Source organism: Rhodnius prolixus, unplaced genomic scaffold, assembly GCF_049639745.1.
Source record: "Rhodnius prolixus isolate KJV_2025 unplaced genomic scaffold, Rpr scaffold_2, whole genome shotgun sequence".
NCBI classification, from domain to species: domain Eukaryota; kingdom Metazoa; phylum Arthropoda; class Insecta; order Hemiptera; family Reduviidae; genus Rhodnius; species Rhodnius prolixus.
The window spans coordinates 4,269,248-4,290,856 of record NW_027411592.1 but is presented as its reverse complement, the minus strand read 5'-3'; the positions used below and the strand labels follow the sequence as shown (position 1 = coordinate 4,290,856).

The following is a 21,609-nucleotide window of genomic DNA, read 5'->3' as shown; positions in this document are numbered from 1 at the left end:
TTTAAAAAAAGGAAAGACTTCTATGATTTATTATTTTAAGGTACGAGAAACATACAAGTTTACAACCTTGCGCAAAGTAATGAGAGAATTAGTTGACTGGAGAAGGGAACTTCTTACTGGAACTCTAACTCAAGATCAAACGAGAGAAATGCGACTCAACATTACATCAAAAATAGATTGGGGCAATAGGTAAGTTTTTTAACTAGTTTTATTAATTAAGAAACATGATTATCCTTTATTTTGATTTCTTATTTTGCTAATGTACTCGAGAATTAAGCAACATCTTTGATGAGGACTGTACTTCAATTACCAGCTTTATTGTAATTTCGTTTATGGGCGATAGTGATCAAGACAGTAAAAATTAGCTTCGAATTTGTATAAATGACTTTACCTTCCTGATATCGCCCCTGAAATTAAGTTCACTCCGAGATTATAATAAAATAATTAAGAGAAACAATTCCCTTGCGGAGGTCCAGGGATTGAATCAGGCTGCCGAAGGATGAAATTTAGAATTGAATCTAGTGTACTGAAGAAATCTCCGAATGCTGAAACCTCAGTGTGTTACGCGTGATAAATGTTAAATATATATATTAAAGGTTAAATCGACATACATTTATGGCCCGAAAGAAATGTGATTCATGCAGTTTTTGCATCATCACTATGTTGAAATTATGACAGAAGAGTGATTGCCATTCAACAGATTTTTCATATCGGGGAAAAAAGAGTTGATAAGTGGAATAAGTCAAATTTTCAAGCCTCGAGCATTTCGCACGTTATCCGATTCTTCTGGGTGAAACTATTGAATTCAAGAATGTTTAACATTATCTGGGGTCATTAAGTGTGTTAAGATGATAATTGTAATAAGGGTCCTTTTTAGCCTTGGCCTTGCTTATTAGCTCTCTTAACTAAGGATAACATCACGAGAAAGCTACCTACTACTACTAACAACAGCTCTTATTAGCTCCTACTAGACACTTTTATATTGTTGTAGCCTCTAATTTTCGATTATGGTAATGTACGGCGGTAATAGACCTTAGATCATAGTTTCTTGCGTGCAGTGTAGACAGCTCCTTACAGGGGGCATATCGGGTCGTCCCTAGGTATTTGGAGGTGGGAAGTTCAGTATCAGAATATTTGGTCATTTAGCATGACCATTTTGAGGACAAGTCACTAACTTTCATCTTATTGTCGCTTTTAGTTCCCGGAGTCAAAACTGTTCCTCAGAACATTTTGGCTCTTTTGAGTTAAGCATGATGCACTTTTAAAGTAAAAAAAATTATGTGTCTAGCTAAAAATATTATTTATTTCCGTTTTATTTATAATTATTGTAAATAAGAAATTATAATTAGAATAAATATCACACTGCTAACTTTTTGCTTTAAAAAATATATATGTGTAATCCCTTAATTATAATCAGATTATTTAAAGTACTATTTGTTTTTTTATTGTCGTTGTCACTTTACATCTTTGCATTGGCACATTCATTTTATTATTAAAATTATTTTTTTTACTTTTTTCAAAATTGAAATTAGTAATATAATGTCATCCACCACGCACGCATACAGGCGCAAAAAGTATTTGAATTTGAATCTTGTATAATGAACAAAATTCCTTTAAAGTAGGCACTTATCGGAAGACAATGTGATTTTTGTTGTCTCTCCTTAATTACTTATTACTTAAAAATAATAATTACAAATAGTTTAAGGAATGATTAATGTAAGAAGGACGTTCAATAAGTAATGCAATTTTTTTCTCAGTTAATTTTTTAGATTCTCTTGTTAATTTTTGTACTTACATTAATTTTCTCCTTAGCAAAGCGCTGCCAACTACTTCTTAAAAAGTTATCTGCGAATGATAACAGATATGTTATGTAATGGGCGGAAAATAATACTAGTCATAAATATATACTGCTGACTGCAGAATATTCAAGAATCTGGCTGAGAATAAGCTTTATAAGTCATAGAGCAAAGCATTATTCATCATCAGAAAAATGACAAGCTAATCTGCCTAGACGCTTTCCGCCATTGCCGGGAGCATTACGCTATGATGGTTGCAGTAATGTACCAATTCAAAATAAACAACCAAATATTTGTGCTAAAAATAATGTTGGGATACAAATAAAAAAAAAACGATGGATTGTTCTCTTATTCTTTACAACTATCTAAGAGTAAATTCTGACTTCCCTGTGCTTGGCTTTTGGGGGAGTAGTACGCCAAAGATGCATAATTTATTAAAGAAGTCTGAGACACAGTAGTAAACTTGAATTATGAAAGTAAATACGATCTACATCTGAATAGTGTAAGACTTTTGAAAAGTATGAAAGGAATAATATTATTATTTATTATTTGGAATATGGAAGCCAGATCTTTGGGAAGCAATATGACGTATTTGAGTCCAGATAAAAACAATCCTACTTTCCATGTGTTTGTTTGTGAAATTTGTTCGAGAGAATATATATATATATATATATAAAGTATACATATATATAAACTTATTGCAAAATTTATTGAACTACCCCTGTATTTCTTTCTTATTTAAATTTACATAGCTAACCTACAACGAAGTGTCTTAAAACAAATTTTTTAATATGTTATTTAACCTGATCGTTTTACAAAAATGCGATCGTTATACTTTAAAATAAGAAAGGCAAATTTAATTGAATTTTTTATCTAACAAATAAAACGCAGTCATTTTTTAAATATTTCTTGAGATCGTTTTCTCCTTCTGTTTTAAATTTAAATAATTGTTATCAGTGCATTAAATAAAAAATATTTCAATAAAGCATTGAAAAAATATTATTGCTACACTAGTACAGGGACTCCTCTCTTAACAACCATTTTTTTTTAGCGGCTTCTAAGAAAAGAAATAGATTTAGGGATGAAAATGAAACTGAATAAATATTATAAAGCAAAAAAGTCAACTCGCTGGAAGCAAATGATTCTCGACTGGTCCGAAAACATTGAGAAGAGATAAAAATGCAATAAAAGAAATAAATAATAATAAAAATGCAATAAAGAAATAAAGGTCATAGTAGGAACTCCCTCGGAACATCAAAGCAATGGAAATGACTGATACAATTTTAACTGCATGCTTTCTGGCGATTTGAGGTGAACAGTTACAAAAATGTTATATTTTAATTTAAAAAAATGTCGACTGCAAGTAGTGTCATGTACACACAAATTACTATTATAATACTATCTGCCGAGACTGAAACATTTTATTAATGTTACTATTTTCTAGATGTGATAATATCCACTATTAACAATGTGGAACACTGGAAAGCTCTTCACGAAATCATAGTATCGACAAGAAATCTTGTCCGTCCACGACACCTAATTGGTAGTTGGACGTTAAGCCCCGCCTGAAAAAATTGGCGATTACTTTTACTTTACTTTACTTACAAGAAATCTTGAATTGGAAATTCATTTCGATAAAAATTTTATAAGCGAACAAGCAGGATACAAGGAAACTGTGCCCTGGCACATATTGGGAGTCACTATGATGATAAAATATTACAGTGTGAGCTCTATGATGAATTGTAGGAAATGAAGCAGTAGGTTTGTTAGAAAGAAATAGGTGTTTTTACTCTTAAATACAATGTTGATTTCGTGTTTTCTAAAAGTGCCGCAGCACCAAAGAGAAAGCAAGTAAACTTTTGGTCACAACATACATACGTAGTATGTTAATCGATTAATTTGTTCGGCGGCCAAGTCATCAGAACAGAACTGGAGTTAAGTGAGGAGTATCTGTATCATAAAGACAAGATAATGATACATTGAAATATCAATAAGTAAATATAAAATTACATTATCTAATACAATAATTATTATGTTGTATAGAACATAAGGAATGCACTTATTTCTCTAAAAATGGCAAGAGAAATAATTTTTAAAAAGCTACTAAATCATGAACATAAATAGTTTTATACATAAAGAAACCTCTCATCAAAACGTTTTTACGACCAATTAGTCAATATTTACTCTCTAAAATTAAATTTGTTAAATAATCAGTTTAATGAAAAAATTGAGAAATGAAGCAAACGGAACTTGGTTTACTAGGAATTGATGAATTATTTTTTGTTCATTACAGATTTCATCAATAATTTATATTTTTATCTTGAAATACATTTATTCCAAACAATCCTTCGATGGAAAATTTGCAATTTGAAAGACTTTAAATGGGAATTTAATGTTCAGTATACCGCGCTCTTAATCTGATTAAATCTTGTTTGTAAAATTCCCTAAAATCATTTTTATCCTTTTCATTACTTTAATTTTTTTTTTTTTTTTTAACTTAACTAAGGCTAATCACATTTCATTTATTTTTTGGACCTCTTTATAATTTAAATAAAAATATTTGAGTTCTTATTTCAATTTAACTTAAAACAAAAAACCAAAAATAAACCTAAATAGTCTGTGATAATTTGTGCAATTGAAAGTTTGAACAAAAAAACAAAAAATCAAATTAGAAAAATGGAATACATTAGTAAATCACAGTTTCTGCGGGTGCGAATGTTTGACTGCTGCGCGGCGCGGAACTCGCGCAGTCTGGCTCCTCATATCAGGCTTCCGTCTCCATATGAAGTCGTAACTTTGACGATGGATACATTGGTGATAATTCAAGTGTTGATGGAGCAGTCGGTATATTATTACCTAAATGTAGTTTTCTTGACAGTTCATCCAATAGTTCGCCAAATACCAACAAGTTCAGATTTTGTCCCAGAAAATGTAACAACAGGAAATCACCAACCTTAAAAAAAGAGGTTGAAAAGCATGTTATCTTCATGAATGTAATGAATAAGGTTCTCGCTCATCTAAAATTTTGTTCTTTTCGCCATTCGTATGGCAATAAAAAAACAAATGACATTGCTGTTAAATTATTTTTTTTCACGTTGGTATCATTGTGATTGAACTTTCTTTTAAAGTACTCTAGAAACACAAACCACAAAGGTATTGAACAAATAGAATCTAAATTAAAAATAAGAAAAAATAAATTGTTCAAAATTAACGATTTCTGGTAATCGCTCAACAAGCGCCCAAGACAAAAAGAACGTTGTCTACTACAAATATTGCTAAATTTTATATAAATCCTTTCGGCTTTCCTCTACGCGTCAGTGTTAATTATTTCATAGAAGTTATTAATTTCTCTTTAATTCCAAAATTTGGAAATATTTTCTTCAGTGGTGCGTAAATTGAGCAGGTTGTAAATCAATGGTTATGATCCTCGATTTCTATCGTTAACAGTTTCAATTGATGTGTCCCTTATGTGTTACTCTTAAAAACGAACATTTAATTAAACTTGTTACAAATTCGCGATTGAGTTATGTAAGCAGTCCACTTAAGAGTCGCTTCGAAAAGATATTTATAATTTAAAATCTAATTTACCTGTGTTTTACGAATGAGTGCTGATACCCCAGCTGGAGTGCCAAATCGGAATCTTCTAATCAGGATGATTTCTCTTATGGATGGTAACAGCACTATTGCTGTAGAATATAAGAGTGCAAGGCCACTTAAAACTCCCAAAATGATAAACCAGAACCTACGGATATGAAAACAAATCCTTTAATAAATAATAGTTTAAATAAAAATTAATTAATTTTCGTGAGGTGATTTCACTTTTAAGTAAACAAATATTGGCAAAATTTAGAACTTCTCTTACATCTATACCCAGAGCTGCCCTATTTTCACACCCCTTCCGATTTTCTAAAACTTTTATTTCCAGTGGTTTCAAAACCATTTTTTGTAAGGCTGTAGAAGTGAATTGATGTGATACATTTGCAAGTCGCAATTTCTCAGGACCTCAATGAATACAAAAATAATAATCGAACATGATCATTCTTGCAACTTACTCTTGCTGCAATTTTCGCACATTACTCGACAAAATAAACCATAAATTACAAAGCATTACTTCGTAAGAAATTTAATGATAAGAAGCTTGATTAGTTACACCACCACTACTTCAACCTGTTAGCCCAACCTTAAATACGGAAATGTTTAGAAGTTACGTATATCTATCCTACCCAAAACTCCTTTAAAAAAGTTCGTTCTGGAAAAATGTTTTAAATAAACGTGATTTATTTTTAATAATAGTAGTAATTAGTCCAGTTTAATGAACATTGCCTCTGATGTTTTAGAAAATTACAAAAACTTCGAAGATTTTTCAAAGTCGCGACTACAATTCTTTACTATCTACAATGATGGAATTCTAGCAAAGCTTTATTTTAACGCCTTTTAATTTTATGTGGGTGGTAAGTGAAATGGCGCAGAAGGTTGCTTTAAGTTGCAGCTTCCTAGATATCCGAAATATAATTAACACAGAATGAAATCAGAACTTACCACAAGAAAATATAAATTTTCTCATTAAGAATGTTGAGTGCTAGTACGCACAAAGTATCGTGTCGTTGAATTGTTCCTGAAGGACCATATTTGTGAAAAGTACATTTGGTTACTCTTGGAAATATGGCTACCATCGGATCGGTTCTCATTTCCTGATTCTGTCTTGCAAATTTTATTACTTCTGTGCCGTATGTCATAAAAGCACCTCCCAAGAATTTGTCAATTAGAAATATATTACCAATCTGCAAAGACATAATTAAATAATTAAATGATACTCTTGTTTATGTTTTGAATAATCTATTATGTGACTCGTATCAAGTCTAGTATACTGGCGATTGGTATCTGATGCAGAAATTTGAATGTCCCTAAAATAAAAATATCTCCATGATAGGGCATTATTTTTCCTGTTGTAGTCACATATGGGACATAGAAACTCAACCTGGACTAGTACTCGGCCAATAACCAGCGGGACTACTTGAATATTTGCCTTGATTAACAGAACCGCACAATGAACTTGCAGTAAATAGCTACCAAAGTAAAGCTTAAAGTTCTCTAGGCCTCAAATTGTTGCAGAAGCAACTCCCTGAACAAAATGGCCATTGCGCAGATCACCAGTTAGGCTCAAAATTAAGTAGCAGGCATTCCAGACCAGATGAAAGCCAAGCGACAAGTTTGGAACAAGAGCGTCTTTACTCACGCCAAGCGTTTTATAAATGTAAACAATTTTTAGTATCTCTAGATTTTTAGAAGATGAATAATACAATTTTGAAATTCAAGCTTCAGGATATCGTACTTGACTTACAATGATACTAGTGAAAGCATGCTCGAAGTTGAAGAAATATCTTCCAAGAAAACATTGGACGTTGAGAGCCCTCCTGGAAGGCACACTTTATGTAATTAATACCTAATGTAGGATTAATGTAGATGGCTTAATTTTCATATACATATTTTTCGTGGCACATCCACTGCAATGGTCTATTAGCGCCTTCAAGATATTATTAAAATAAACAGATTCTCAAAGTCAGAAATGTAGTTTTCAAATGTAAGCAAAGTACTTGTTTATAAGAACTTGAGGAATTATTTGATCCAGTAACGTGTTAAGCTTCTTTCATAAAAAATATAAATTGAAAAAATATTTTTCTCCATTCTTTCCCCGCCCCCCTTAAGTGGCTGTAAAAGAAATTGAGATTAGTTGTATCCACAACCTTATCTAAAATATAATGTTTACTAACCACATTTATAAAATTGAACACTTCGCACAGGTAGTAACCAGTAGCGTAGATATTGTGCCTATGCAATGAGTCCACTATATACTGCACCAGTCGAGTAGTTCTAGCCGTTTTTTCTTGACCCATTAATATGTTGCCTCCTCGAAGTCCTGGACATTACAAATATTCCATTGCACTTTTTTATGATCAATCACATAAAATTATAATGTTTAAGCACATATACATTTGACTATCTTATATTTTAGTTGCAAAGATTTGAAAGAGATGGTACATCATTCGTAAGGGTCTAAATAATGAAACGTACAACATAACTAAAAATATGTGTAAATAAGTTTGGATAAATTTCAATGAAGTTATTTTTGACCTTCTTTATATCTTTAAGATGACCAGAGCCAATTTCAAACAAATGTGGCTTTGAAAAAAGTAATAGGCACAAATTTAACGACTAAACTGCTTCTTTTATGCTATCAAGCTGTAGAGCTTATCAAACTAGAGTATTTTATTTGTTCAAACTAATAATGAAGCTTCTTACCTTCTGTAAGTTGTCTAACTTTTCCCTCTTCCCAGTTCTTCCAAATCCAGTGAGGCATGTAGAATAATACTCCCTTAAAATGGAAATTCCTATAAGTTTTTGATTTTATTTAATGCCATCTCTACAGTAATACCACCACTTAACATCTTTTTATTTTTGTTAATGTCTATTAAGTGAGTTTGTTACATATGTATATGCAAACAGTAGCTGATTATTAAACTGAAGAAAAGCACATAAATATTGTACTTGGAGGAAATCAATCAAACCCGAATTTACTGCAACATGGGAGTGGTAAACTTAATATAATGGTACAAATTTGAGATAATTAATTTTCATTGCCTAATTCGATAATTCATGAAATACCTATGTGAAGAAAATTAGTAAAAAAATGTTTGTCATCTTTCATAAAAATAATTGACGAATGATAATAGCGCATTGGTTGTGTGAAAAGTAGGCGTCCTGTTAAGCCAATAATGTATCGGTATTGTCAGCTGGTCACACCTACATCAAATAGACCACGCCCAGACTAATAAAAACACGAGCTTTCAAGTAAACAAAATGGTAGTTGTGTACTATATCATTTTTATTTTTCTGTGAGATTCTATCAAATATCAGCTGGTTACGCCTACCAACTAATGAAAACAGAGTTTGCAAGTAAACAGAATGGTAATTGGGTACTACATTTTTACTTTTTAATGAGCTCTTATCTAATAAAAAAACAAATGTATAGAAAATTCTAATCAAAAATTAAGAAGGATTTTATACTTATTGGTGATGAGGTTATGAGATTTCAGCTAAAATTTGTGAATGTCATTAGACAGTGCCCTATTCGAATTGTCAAATTTTCTAAAATGATATTTCATTGGTGAAACACGATTTTGAAATTACTGAACGAAAAGTGACCGAAATACGAATATGAATGTTGTAGCGCATGTTCTGTTATGGTAGGTTTTTATGTATTTATGTGAACATTGTAGTTCAAAAACATACAATAGGTGGGAAGCTCAATCTTTAGTTTACATTTAGCTATGCACATAGGATCTTAGCGATCAAAATTTATCAATTATCGCTAATACCCCTACAGTGACGGTATTTGCACTTGTTTAACGATTTCTGTGAAAATAGCTTCAATGATTGATCAAATTGAGTGTAATCAATGAATTACTTTTATTTGAAATATTATTCCAGCAAAATTTATTAAAAGTCTGGGATAGATCTGGGTGCTTGGGCTTCCCTTTAATATTCCAATTCAGGACAATATACGTCCCTTACCTCTTGGACGACATCTCACCCGCAAGTATACTACAGTATTGATTTTTACTTTTCACTTTTCAAGAGATTTGCTCAAAAAAGGTTTTCACCAAACTTTGTATTTATAGTAATTTACTTGCGTAGTACAATGTCTTTCATCTGAAAGACTTGATATTTCAAGAATGTTGTGAGCAGTCCAAGGATGTACAAATATAAGCAATAACATTTCAATATTAAACCATTTTTTTTCTCCCTCATTTCATTAAAATAAATTGTTTCGTGTTAAAAAAAAATTAAATGAGTAATTGATAATTTAGTTAGAAATATATACCTGAAAGAAAAGCATGAAAGGTACCCACTGGTAGTAGGCGTGATACCTCTTCTCAGTTCCTGGAACAAGATCGTTCGCAACGCCTGGATGTGCCACATGAGTTCCCACTTGGCCTGTCTGACCTGGCAATGTGAATGTGTAGGTAATCCAGCAGAATGTGTTGATCACATGTCTCGGTATCCCGTCGTCATTTATACAAGATATAGGATCACCTGAAACAAAACAGCAAATTATTCTATAGTATTTATTTGCATTTAAATGACTTTTTACTTGATAAGTATATTCAAAGTCTCTTGAATAGAGGAAATGACTTAGCGCATTGAATGATAGCTGAAAGCTATGACAAAATAAATCAATAAAAGATAAAAAGCAGTAAGGAGCTCTAATTTGGAATTCCATTCTGGTCCTTCTACCAATTCCGTGAAATCCGTCAACTGGAAGTGAATTTTTTTTAATTTATTTACAATTAACTTTTAATAAGCTTAATAAGAGAGAACATTGGAATAAAATACAATGTAAACAATTAAATGACAATTCTACAATTCTAAAAATATAAAATGCAAAATCTTAAAATATGAATAATTGTATTCAATATAAAATGGTTCTATTAATTGTGAATCAATGATACAATTATTTTAAAATTCAGTAACTTTCATTTTCTTCTTACACACTGAGTTGGCCCTGAAGCAGTAAATCCAATTTTTACGCGGCCTCTTTTGTGTTATTCTCTCTCCTTAAGGCGAAAAATGATATTTTCAATGCTTAATATTTAAATATATTTTCGGTTATTTGAAATAAGTATACCTATTTATTTTTAGCAAGTCACTAAAATATTAGTGAATTATTAATAATAGCGAGCTTTTTTTTTCCTAATTCTGATTGATAACGCTCTTTCACTCCAAAGTGGTTGATTTATGAAGTTGTACATTTAAATAAATTTTCCCTAATGAAATTTTGTCTCACACTTTACAGTACCAAGTGAGTGATTGAGATTACACTGTCTTATAACAAAATATTTGTAAATAGTAAAACATTCTTGAGGAATTCTTGCTAGTCTTCTCCTTCAGTGTTTTGGACCTCAGTGTCACCATCTTTTGTTTTGTTGAAAAGAAGCAAACACACTTAGAGAGAAACAAAACATGATTTCTTAAAGGCTTAACTTCTCAAAATTGGTGTGATATATATAAGAGATTTATTACGCTTGGCACTAATTAGGTAAGGTTATGAAAAGCGACCGTCCAAAACAATTCCTAAACAAAAATAAGATCGATGCTAATGAATGAATTCTTTAGAACATGTGGCTGTGAGCTGGGAAATTGGTTTGATTTTATGATGATTAAAAACAACCTTGAGGTTTTATACATCCTTCATGCAATCAAACATATTAGGATAGATTATATTTACAATTTCGCAATTATTTTATTTCTAACTTGCTAAATTATGTTAATGGCTGCTCTAATGTGTTCGTTTGTATGAGCTTTCATTTCATTTCAGCTTCTTAAGCAAATTTATTCATTCTTACATTATGATATTGTTCATTACTAAGTAAATATCTAAACTAGATAAATAGATAGATAAAAATACGTAATTTTGAAGATAAATATTTACAATGAATAATTAAAATTCAATGGTGAAGTTGCAATTCTTACAACTATAATACTATGATGGGAGAGTACAATTCCCTTCTCTTGAGCCTTCTTGGGACTAAGGTTCAATACACTCTCATAATTGTCTCTGAACAAGTATGGTAGTCAATTATGTGCGTTGCGTTACATTCTCCGGAGATGTTTTCTCAAGATTTCTCCTCTAGCGGCTTCTTCAAATAACTTTTACGAAAATAAGAGAAAATGAATCATGTAAGCAGTGGCTAGAAAAATCGCAGAAAACGGAGGGTAAAAGTTCACCACTCAAGTTAGTTCCTTCAAGCTCGGATTTTTTTTTTGTTTTCAAATCGCTTTTTTTTTGTACTGAAAGGACCTTCTCAATTCTTGTTTTTCTTTGAAAATTCAGAATGAAGATTGCAATACTTCATTTCTATGGTGGGTAAGAGAGCGTAAAAATATGGAAAACATCACTCACCGATTAGGTTGTTGGCTGTGACCAGCACACAGGAGACAAAGAGGAAGGCGCTGGTGGTCCTGTAGTGCAGTCTGAACACCTGATTGTCTATGATAGCTTTGTCTACCAAGTAGCGAATCTTGAAGAAGCCGGCTACTGCCGACACTAATGCAAGAATGCTCATCTTGGCCTCCCTGAAATACAATAATGAGCATATTAAATTTTTTTTTTTAAACATACCGTATAAAAAGGTTCATTACAATAAAAAGCTCGCACATTATTAGAGAAAAAAATTGTTTGCTATCGGAAGTATTGGGCATTGTTTTTATCATCGAATGGCTTAAATAATTCGAACTAAAGATACCAATATCATTAAAAATTTGGAAGCAATCAAGGTATCTTCGTACGTATCTCAAGAAGTTAAAAAAGAAGAAGAGATTTTAGGGACAAAATGCACTAAAAACGGCCGGAAAAAGAGAATTCAGATCTCTATACAATTAACGTGTGTGTTTTAGAGGTGTTGGGAGCCCCGATTCCCTCGATTTATTTTAATTCAGAGGCCCCCCCTTTGGTCGTTAAAGTCCTGCAAATAGGCTCTTATAATAAGGCACTTATTTCGACTAACTATTGCGCACCTAACACCTATTGTTTAAAAAAAATTTCTGAAAGAGGCCATTTTAAGAAAAGTTTCTTAAATCGGATGGAAATATAGGGAAAAAAATGAAGATTTCTGTTTGTAATTGTACACGTTTTGCCTGTTACTATGCTTTCTGCAATTTCATTTTCCAACCAATAGTTATTCAATTAAATTTAAAATATAAGAACCTTTTCTATTTTGTTTCTTCCAAGAGAATCGTGTGGACAATTGTGGGAATATTTGGGGTGTCAGTGAAATTGTTCTCCTAATTCAATAAATAAAAAAAAATAAGTTAACATTTCTAACAAGCTAGCTAATTACCAATGAAGGCAGGCTTTACGTCCATCTACCGATTTGTGTAAAGGATTTTAATTTAAAACTATTTCAAACGAGGTTCTTTGAGCAATGAAATGCCATTACGGTTGATTGTACAGTCCTACAACTGAATAATATTTAAAAGTATGAAACGTTAGACCAAAACTCCAAATTGGATAAAAAAAAAATCATCCCATTGGAAGAAGTTCATCTGCGAAAAATGACATTTTTCAGTTTTTCATAACTTTTCATCCATCGCTAATGGGGTTTCACTTGAACTTGAATTACTCTGGATTTTAAAGTTTTCAGAGTGAATTTTAATGAGATTCTGGGGGGAGCTGTGACTTCATTTCCCTACGACTTTACTATTTTATAATAATAATAACTAAATGAATAAACTTGCGTTAAGAATAATTACTGGTTAGTGTGCAGACCAGATTTTCAGAACTGTGATCACTACGGTCCTGATTGAATTTTCATGTCACATTTATTCATTTTATTTAACGATTAGTTCTATTTACTTAATGTTATAAATGGAGTCATAAGTAGTGCAGAACGTCTAGTTTGAACTCCGCTCCCGGTGACTAAACCTGGATAGTTAAATGTATATCACGTGCAAAACTGCTGCTAAATTATTTTTTTTTTATTTTTTGGCGCATCGACTGCCTTGGCCATTAGCGCCCTGCTAAATTATTATTATTTTTTTTTTTTTAGCTAACTCTATGTTACCTAGAATCCGTCGGGGTACTTTTTGTTTGTATGCTTTCCATTAAGCTAGAAAAAGAAGGTTGGAAGTCGTGCAGATTTTTTTACATGTAAAACTGTTTTAAAGTTCTATAAGTGTTTTTACAAATAGGTTTAACATGCATTTTCGGGGAAAATTCGATTAAAAGAGCAGTTGAGGTTCAGGTTGGTAGACTTCGTCTAAATGGTAGACTTAATAAAATGTAAGTCTAAGAAGGATAATGCGTTTCATTCCAGGAGAGTTGCACGGGAAGTGGCTCCTGGCAATTGACTTCCTTGGAAAGGTTTTTGAAACAAATTGTCCAGGAAAAACTTTTCAAATTATTTTAGAATGTTGTCCATCATTTTTGGTGGCTGAATTCAAAAGGAAGAATGAGTACCGCCAATTTCAGCCATAAATTGTGACAGGAGTTGGCAATAATCTTCCTTTTCCTTTTGCCATAAATTTAGTCTCCTGATATAAAATTTAAATGATATAATAGTTTTTAAAAAATAATAATAATAAAAAAACCTAACAGAGATGAGGCAAACGTTTTAAGAATTCAATGAATGTAGTAGGATATCTAATTACAAGGAAAATGTTATTAGCCCATAAATACCATAAATAAGGAGGAAAAAGGAAACAGAAAGTATTGGAGTTACAGACTGGACAGCCCACTTCCATGGTTCGCATGAAATACTTGTGTAAGACAATGACCTGTGGAAGTTAGAGACATTCCCTCAGTGGCTAACTCTCCGATTGGAATTCCCCGCACCACCCCAGTTATTCTGTACTATGTTAGATAAAACTATAACAGATTCATTCTTCTGTTTAAAAAAAATAATACAAAATTTTATCGCCTCAATGTTATCTATAAAAAAAATGCACGTTTGCGGTTATGTGTTTGAAAAGAAATTCAGTAAACTGATGCAGTCTGGTGGTTTACAAAATAAACTACAGTTTGTTTAACCGCAACAAATTTCTTTTCTACTTTCCCTCACTTCCGAAACTAATAATTTCTTGGGAAAATAAGGGTATACAAGGGTAAATAAAAAGTCTAGTGTGTACACCCACGCGTTTTGTCCTTAAAAAAGCCGCAAAGCTTGCATGAATTGCGGTAGGAAAGTTACTAAGTTTCACCTTACAGCAATGCTTTCATAATTCTTTGATTCTTTATGTAGGTGGCGAAAGAATAAATTGTTCTGATGGAGCACTTTAGAGGAGTTTCTCTAAATTGCTTTTCCTTTCAAACTCCCCACGAAAAAACAAATCCTGAGCATAAGTTTCGTTTTGAAATTGGGTTGGAAATGGTTCGTGGAAAATCATCATTTTGAGAAAATCACAAGAAACCGCTTTAGTAGTAGTTGCACTGATTTTGGTGACGGAAGCGAAGATAGCTAATACTAAGCGGTATTAAGTTCGTGCCTATAATAAGGAGTATGCTAAGTTTAAAAGGAACGGTCTTACGGTGCTGGAGCAAAGATCAATCTGTGGTAGTAAATCTACAATACTGTAATTCCATCAAATTTGACCGTGCAAACAGCGAATCCTGTTACAACGTATGGAACACAGCATATTTAAGTTTTCATCAGTAAAAGAGAAAATTCTTTGCTTTTATAGAACTAGAATCTGTGCCAAACCTTGAGAACTTGACTGTGCACTGAGTTTTAGCTACATTTACATAACATCCATATCTAAACAAACAAAATGCCACGTACAGTTCTTTTCAATTTATCAAAGATAATATTATCAAAATTTAAATCCCTCCTTCACTTATTAAAAAGGCAATAAACTTAAAAAGACATGACTAATTCGCTAGACACAAAAATAATATTGCATATTCTGAGTCTTTTCCTTGTAGAAAAATAGAAGTGAGAGTATGCAAAAATTATAACTGTATCTCGGTAAGCTCTTAGATGTTAATCCGGTTAGAGGAAAGAGCAGGTCAATAAGGAAACTCTTAGAATAGAGATATGGTTACTATTTGTTGGATATGTGGAAAAAAGCAGCATTCGAGTTCCTTTGGGGTTTTTACGCTCCCATCTTTTCGTGGAATTTTCAGCAATCTTCCTCATTGCGCCTCTTTTTAGGATGTCAGCATATTTTGTATACACGTGTGTTTATAAATTAATATGATTTTCTTTCCTTCTCTGTATGATAGTTTTTTTTCTTTGTAATCGGTCTTCGGATTTTCACAAATCTAACTGAGTCTGTCTGTTTTATCAAGTTTATGGATTTTTTGTGTGGAAATTTCTGGAATTTTGTGGAAACTTCGTGTACTATCAGGATATTGGTAGCATGAAATCGTGAAAAGCAATTCTTATGAAACCTTCTAGTCTGTGGCTGTACAAGGCTGAGGGTCCCCTAAAAAATTCCAAAAGAACAATACTCTTAACAAAAAACTGTGTAATGGTTTGTTGTTGCTCGGCGACTGGCGTCTTCCTACATTTTTTTAAAACCAGTGAAACCATCAAAATAGAGAAGTATTGTTAATTAAATGATGTAACGTTAATTAAATTAAGCCTAAAACTGCCAGCATTAGTCCACAGTAAAGGTCTGACCCTATTGCAAGACAACGATTGTCCGTTCATACATTTCACTAATCACAACCCAACATTGTAATTACATGAAGTTCAAAGTTTTGCCTTACACCCCATCTTCCCAGACTATCACCAACCAATTACCACCTTTGCAAGCAACAAGGGAGCTTTCTTACTGGCATAACCTTTCACCAGCTGAGATTTAGGCAAGATTCCCTTGACTTCCGATGCCATAAATCTGACAGTGTTTGAATTAATCCAGTTGATGTTCTCTATGATATGCTGATGGGATTATTTTGTATTAATTGAACTAGCATCAGTTATTTCTGAAACCTGCAAAACTTTCTTTCCATTCTCAATACTTGTCTATTATTTTTATGTTAAATATATGTGCGTATTTTAATGATTTTGAGTATGTTCAGTACACTGAAAAATCTGCAATTAAATGCTAAGAAGTTGTTTGAAATGCAGTACAATAACATTCTCCTTTCTTATTTATTAATCTGTGACAAAACCATTTATTCCCCTGCAAATTTCTTTTATTCATTTGACTTAACTTTTTTTTAGAACTTATATCTGTAATGATAGGCACCAACTGATTGAAATTAACTCGAGTAATTAACTTGAAAATTTTTAAATATAAAACTTTCGAATAGAATGCTTTAAAGATCTTGTGTTCGAAATCTTGTTTTTATCTTTTGTGGGTAAAGAGAAGGAATAAAGTAGAAAGCTTAACAACTTGGAAATGTGCCTTTACTCATGTTTTCTCTATTTTTCCAAAATTGCTTTTAAGTTTAAATATTATTATTATTATTGTTTCAATTAAAGATTGATATATTTCAGTGGTAATAAAAAGTGTTTGATAGATCAAAGATTGAATCCTTCCTAGTTTGTTTTATGAGCATTGTTGGAAACAAATATTTCCAACTAGGCAAATATCGAGTCTTTATTAAACATTGATGGCTCATTTTGTCAAATGGCAGAGTATAGGTAAATCAGCAGTATCTTTTTAAATTTCAATTGTATCATTGAAAATGCGAAATTTTAAAGTTTCTGTTAGTACTTTGTACAATTGGTTTTTTTTTTTTGCTAAAGGTTTCTTACAATCATGTGTTTCTTTATTGAATGTTGGCTTCAGTTCAGGTGGTCTCCATACTAAAAAGAAGTATGAAACATCACATTACAGAACCCCTTCCGTTTCATTCAATTTTCATTTAAAGAATTTCAAAGAGATGCTCTAAGTAGTTATTTGTGTAAACGTTTAAAGCCGATTTTCACTTTTTGCAACTGGGCGTTTTGTATCGTGCACATTAAAAACAAACTTATTCCCAGAGTTGCGTAGCAGCCCAGGCGCACCCAAACGGTTAGAGTTTTAAAACATCTCTTCTAAAATAGAAATGGAAAATTAATCTTTTCCAATTCCAATCATATGCAATAGAATATTTGATGTTCTCCATATTCTTTAAGGCAATTCCAGCTCTAAGATAAGATAAACTTTTCTAAATCTTTACAAAATTATGAATCTATTCGCTGTTTAGGGGAATATACTGTATTTATGTGAAGAAAATAATATAAGAATGAATATAAAGAACTAGAACTTATTTATATTGGTACTGTAAATGGCACAGGTCCTCAGAGAATATCACGGGCCAGGCAGGCTCTCGCCTCATTAAGGTTTGGATCTGAATGTCCCAGCACCCAGTCAATATATTCAAATATCCTTCAGAAAGTCAGTCTAACAGTGCCTTGAATTAACTTCTTAGGACTTGTCAGCCAGGGCGATATATGCGTGATTACTAATGCATATCCTAAATAACTAGTGGTCAATTTTGCTCATCATCGACGGGCGTTAGTGGAAGGATGTTAGAATGGTCGATTGGGTGTTTCTCTAGCCTCCTCCATACGGTGAACTCAGCAGCTCGCTGTGCAGGCAGGGTTAGTGCTCTCATTCCTCTGCAGGCCATACCTTCTTTGTCTAGCCAGACAATTTCAGTCGACACTCAGTCACACATTCTCAAATTGAAGCTAATCATTAAAGCTAATAGATTTCCCAGTCGTTGTCAACCGGAGTTAATTAGAGAGAAATGTGACCTTTACTTCATGAGACACCTCTCACCCGGCTTCTATTGCACGTGCACTCTCCTGTCTGCATTAATACTCTGGCAGTAGTGGTGGACTCTTTAAGGAGAATCTGTCTGCACGAGCTTGGGGAGGAGGAGAGACAAACTCTGGTGAACTCGACAACTGTCTGGGGGCATAAGGTGGGGATTCCACCACTCCTCCAACTTATACACACCTACAATTCTCTCAATCAGGTGTTCTGAATCTTGATTCATTACCCATTAGTCATCTTACAGGGCACTGAATCTTAAAATCTTCAGTGGAACATAAGACTTCCTGTTGCTGTAGTTGACATTTATTGTAACTGATAGCGTAGATTCTTTATTTGGGTAGCTGGCTTTGATGGCTCTCTGATTGTTTAAAGTTAGAATCTCTTATAAAGGGCTTGAGAGAGTAGCGGCCTCAGGAAGCTTTAGTTAGCAGTGTTTGAGACATTTTTATTATCTCTCACTCCCAGTACGAGGAAGTAATGCGATCGTGGCAAAGTAACAAATTTTGAAATTGTGTTCACCGGAAATACATTAATATGTATATATGTTTTTTAATTAATATGTATGTATCGCGAAAGAAAGTTATGTTTGCTCGCATTGTTTAACTGTGGGAGTGTATTCCTCAATCTAAGTTTGTTACTTGCTTCTGATACAGAGGTTAAGACTGAAATGCTACAGTAGAAGTGGTCCTTTCAATAATTTTCTGAACGAATTATTTCAAAATGTTTCTCTAAAAAATTAGTTTTTTTTGGAGGGATACTCGCTCAGCAACATTAATTTCCTAGTAATAAATAATCTAGATGTTGACGCGACAAAAAAGACTGGCAAAAATGAGATTCTTAAATTTTTCAGAGAATGCAAAGTTTAAAGAAAATAATTCGGCTGTTTTAAAAAAAAAGAATTCTCAAAATAGTGGAAAAATAGATCAGATAAAAGCGATGGTGGATTTTGAGTGGGGCCACAACACAACTTTACAACATGGGTACCCGAAATATTTCTTGTTACAGAGAAAAAGAACCGGTTTTACAATCTGTGGCCCAAAGATAACCTTCTACATCAGTAAATATACTTTTTCTAGCATATCTATTACTAGCTTTGTCTCGTAAGAAATAATGATAAACAAAATCCTTGATTCCAATTGAGCGAACTACTAAAGCAATTCAGTAGCTATAGTTAAGGAGGAATATTATTCTGTTCAAAACATTAGTGTTCAGAATATTATTATGTACTATTGGATAGAGTTTTCAAAAGTTAATGAGCAACTATATTAATAAAATTAACAAATATAGAGGGGATTTGAGTGACCTACATTGTCGCTATAACTAACCTGGTTCAACATGAGCAATTTAAATGATTCAGCGGAAAATATATAGATTGGTTTACCTTTTAAAAAACTACAAAATGAAAATAGAATCCATGCTGTTTTCTGCTCAAATTGTTTAAACATCCTCATACTGCTAAAAATGACTTAGGTAATTTAAATGATCAGTGTTCACATTTGATTCAGCTTCCAGGAAAACCAGAGGCACATTTTGTACTGTTTCACAATTGGAAGTGATTTTCAGTAGATGACACAACATATATTGGGAAAGTTAAAGTCAAAAGTCCGCTTTAAATCTGATTTTTACAGTTTGTTGCAATTTTCTTGAATGCAACAATTTCTTTAAATTTCTGCTACATTTATTAGGAAAATTTATTAAGGTGGTTTTTGAGGAGGTGTGGCGTTTTGGAAACGTTAAGCGTGCAATGTGATTTTAGGAGGTGTTCCGTGTAAAGGAAGTATGAGGCTTTCCTATTTTGTATAGATATTTTATTGTATTATTATTATTATTATTATCTTAAATTCAGAATTTGTCTAAAATTCCTAGTTTTAAAAATTAAACACAAATAAGGGAACTGAAGTGAAATTTATGTGAATATCTTTACGAGCTTTTTCTAAAATGTAAGATACGGAACAATTCGGTTTCAAGATTTAAAAAATCGTAACAGCCTGGGACGTTTCTGTGTGAGTGGAACCTTAAAGTAAAATTCAAATGGATTCTGGCTCATCTGATAAGTACTTTTCTGAAAGAAGATTTCTTAAAAAGGCACTCAGAAGAAAAAATTAAGAAAATTCAGGGGGAGTAGAGCAATCTCGCTTCTCACTTTTAGTAGAAATCCTAGAGTGTTGTAATTTTAATGCCAAGTAAAACAATTAAATAATTTAAGAAAATTTGTCAGTTGGAAATACAATAGTTGGCCTAACACTAGTGTTCACACCTTAACACATGAGTGTTTTTTTAGCTCCCTTTTAGTTTATCACTAGTACCATACTGCCTCTTCAACTAATTGTGTCTAATTAATATTAATTAGACAGATGTTTAGGCAAATTATAAAAGCTTTACTTGGAATATCAAAATGTTGACCATCCTGCTAATCCAAGAGATAGATTACAGAGAGGTAGATCCCATTATTGCTTATAAACCTTACTACGAAATTTACTCAATATCTCCGTACCTTGACAGGAAAAAGAGGGATTTGAAGTTCGTCCCTTCGTTTATTTTTTTTATTATTTTCAAAAGTGCGCTTGCGCGACATTCACCCCGCCAATGTTACATCTTGACAAATTATAGTTCTCCTCTATTTGTATTTTTAAAATATTAAAATAATCTGTTCTATACCTTTAGATCTGTAGCCTTTTATTCCAAATTTTATGCAGTGGTCTTTAAACAGCGACGGATGAAAAGAAATAATTCCAAACTAAAACCCAAGCAAGAATGTACTACAACTACCGGACTAACTTCACTACTACTAAACTCCAAGTTTTGTTTCAGTATGTACTGCGCCTCCATAACCAACAACTATGTGAGAGTAACATTGGGAGGGGGTATATAGTGTACAGTCACTTCAAAAGAAACTGGTTGTACAAGCTACCTGTTGCCTGTCTCCGGACTCTTGGTTATAAACTAAAAAAAAAGTCTTCAGATAACCGGACCGCACCAATCATGTATTTTATACTACTTCACTCAAAGCTCTTCTTTCTTCTGAGATTCATATACAGTTCTATTCTTGTAAAACGTAACTTTCAATTAATTTCTTGTCAGAAGAAAAATCGGCTGTTGAAAAACTTCTCTTCCTTCAAATTTCTCTAGTTTCAATTTCTCCAAGTTTTCATTTTACCGATTCACCGAAATAAAGTGTCAGGTAAAAATGTTTTGGCGATATCCCTAACCGGAAGTGCATCTTTACTTTTCAATTTGTCTCCTTCCCTTAAAAATGGCTCCCACGATATTCCTGATATAGTTGGTTTACGATTCTTCTATCTAAATGCCGTAATTTTATTTTTAAAACACATTAACTCTGGAAGATTGATTTTTGGTGGATGCTCACAGAACTGCTGAAGCACTTCTTTAAAGTGCATTTTCGCTTAAAGTGCGGTTTCAGTATCTTTATAATATAAAGGACTATTAACAGATATTAAAAGTTAAAACCAAATTAAAAGAAAATTGGATCACCAGAAGTGCGATTTTACGGATTTTGGATTTTTTTGAAGTTTGCCGAAAAACG

General features: G+C 32.5%; 2 protein-coding genes across 5 annotated transcripts in view; one reads left to right on the top strand and one right to left on the bottom strand.

The window, feature by feature from the left end:
• spg (dedicator of cytokinesis spg) overlaps positions 1-21,609 on the top strand; it is a 56,127-nt gene that overhangs the window by 3,720 nt on the left and 30,798 nt on the right. For all 4 annotated transcript variants that reach the window (XR_012456038.1, XM_074120578.1, XM_074120577.1 and 1 more), the window contains exon 6: positions 41-189. Coding sequence is in view for 3 of the 4 variants with exons in the window: in XM_074120578.1 (XP_073976679.1) it covers positions 41-189 (149 nt within the window). In the remaining variant the exon portion in view is untranslated. The remainder of the gene's footprint in view (positions 1-40; positions 190-21,609) is intronic.
• On the bottom strand, positions 41-20,891 carry Inx3 (innexin 3). Its single transcript, XM_074120584.1, has 8 exons — positions 20,724-20,891; positions 11,758-11,930; positions 9,679-9,890; positions 8,097-8,169; positions 7,568-7,713; positions 6,336-6,577; positions 5,385-5,538; positions 41-4,749 (listed from the first exon to the last, which is right to left on the bottom strand). The coding sequence occupies exons 2-8, from the start codon at positions 11,918-11,920 to the stop codon at positions 4,561-4,563; spliced, it is 1,179 nt and encodes a 392-aa protein (XP_073976685.1). The 5' UTR covers positions 11,921-11,930; positions 20,724-20,891; the 3' UTR covers positions 41-4,560.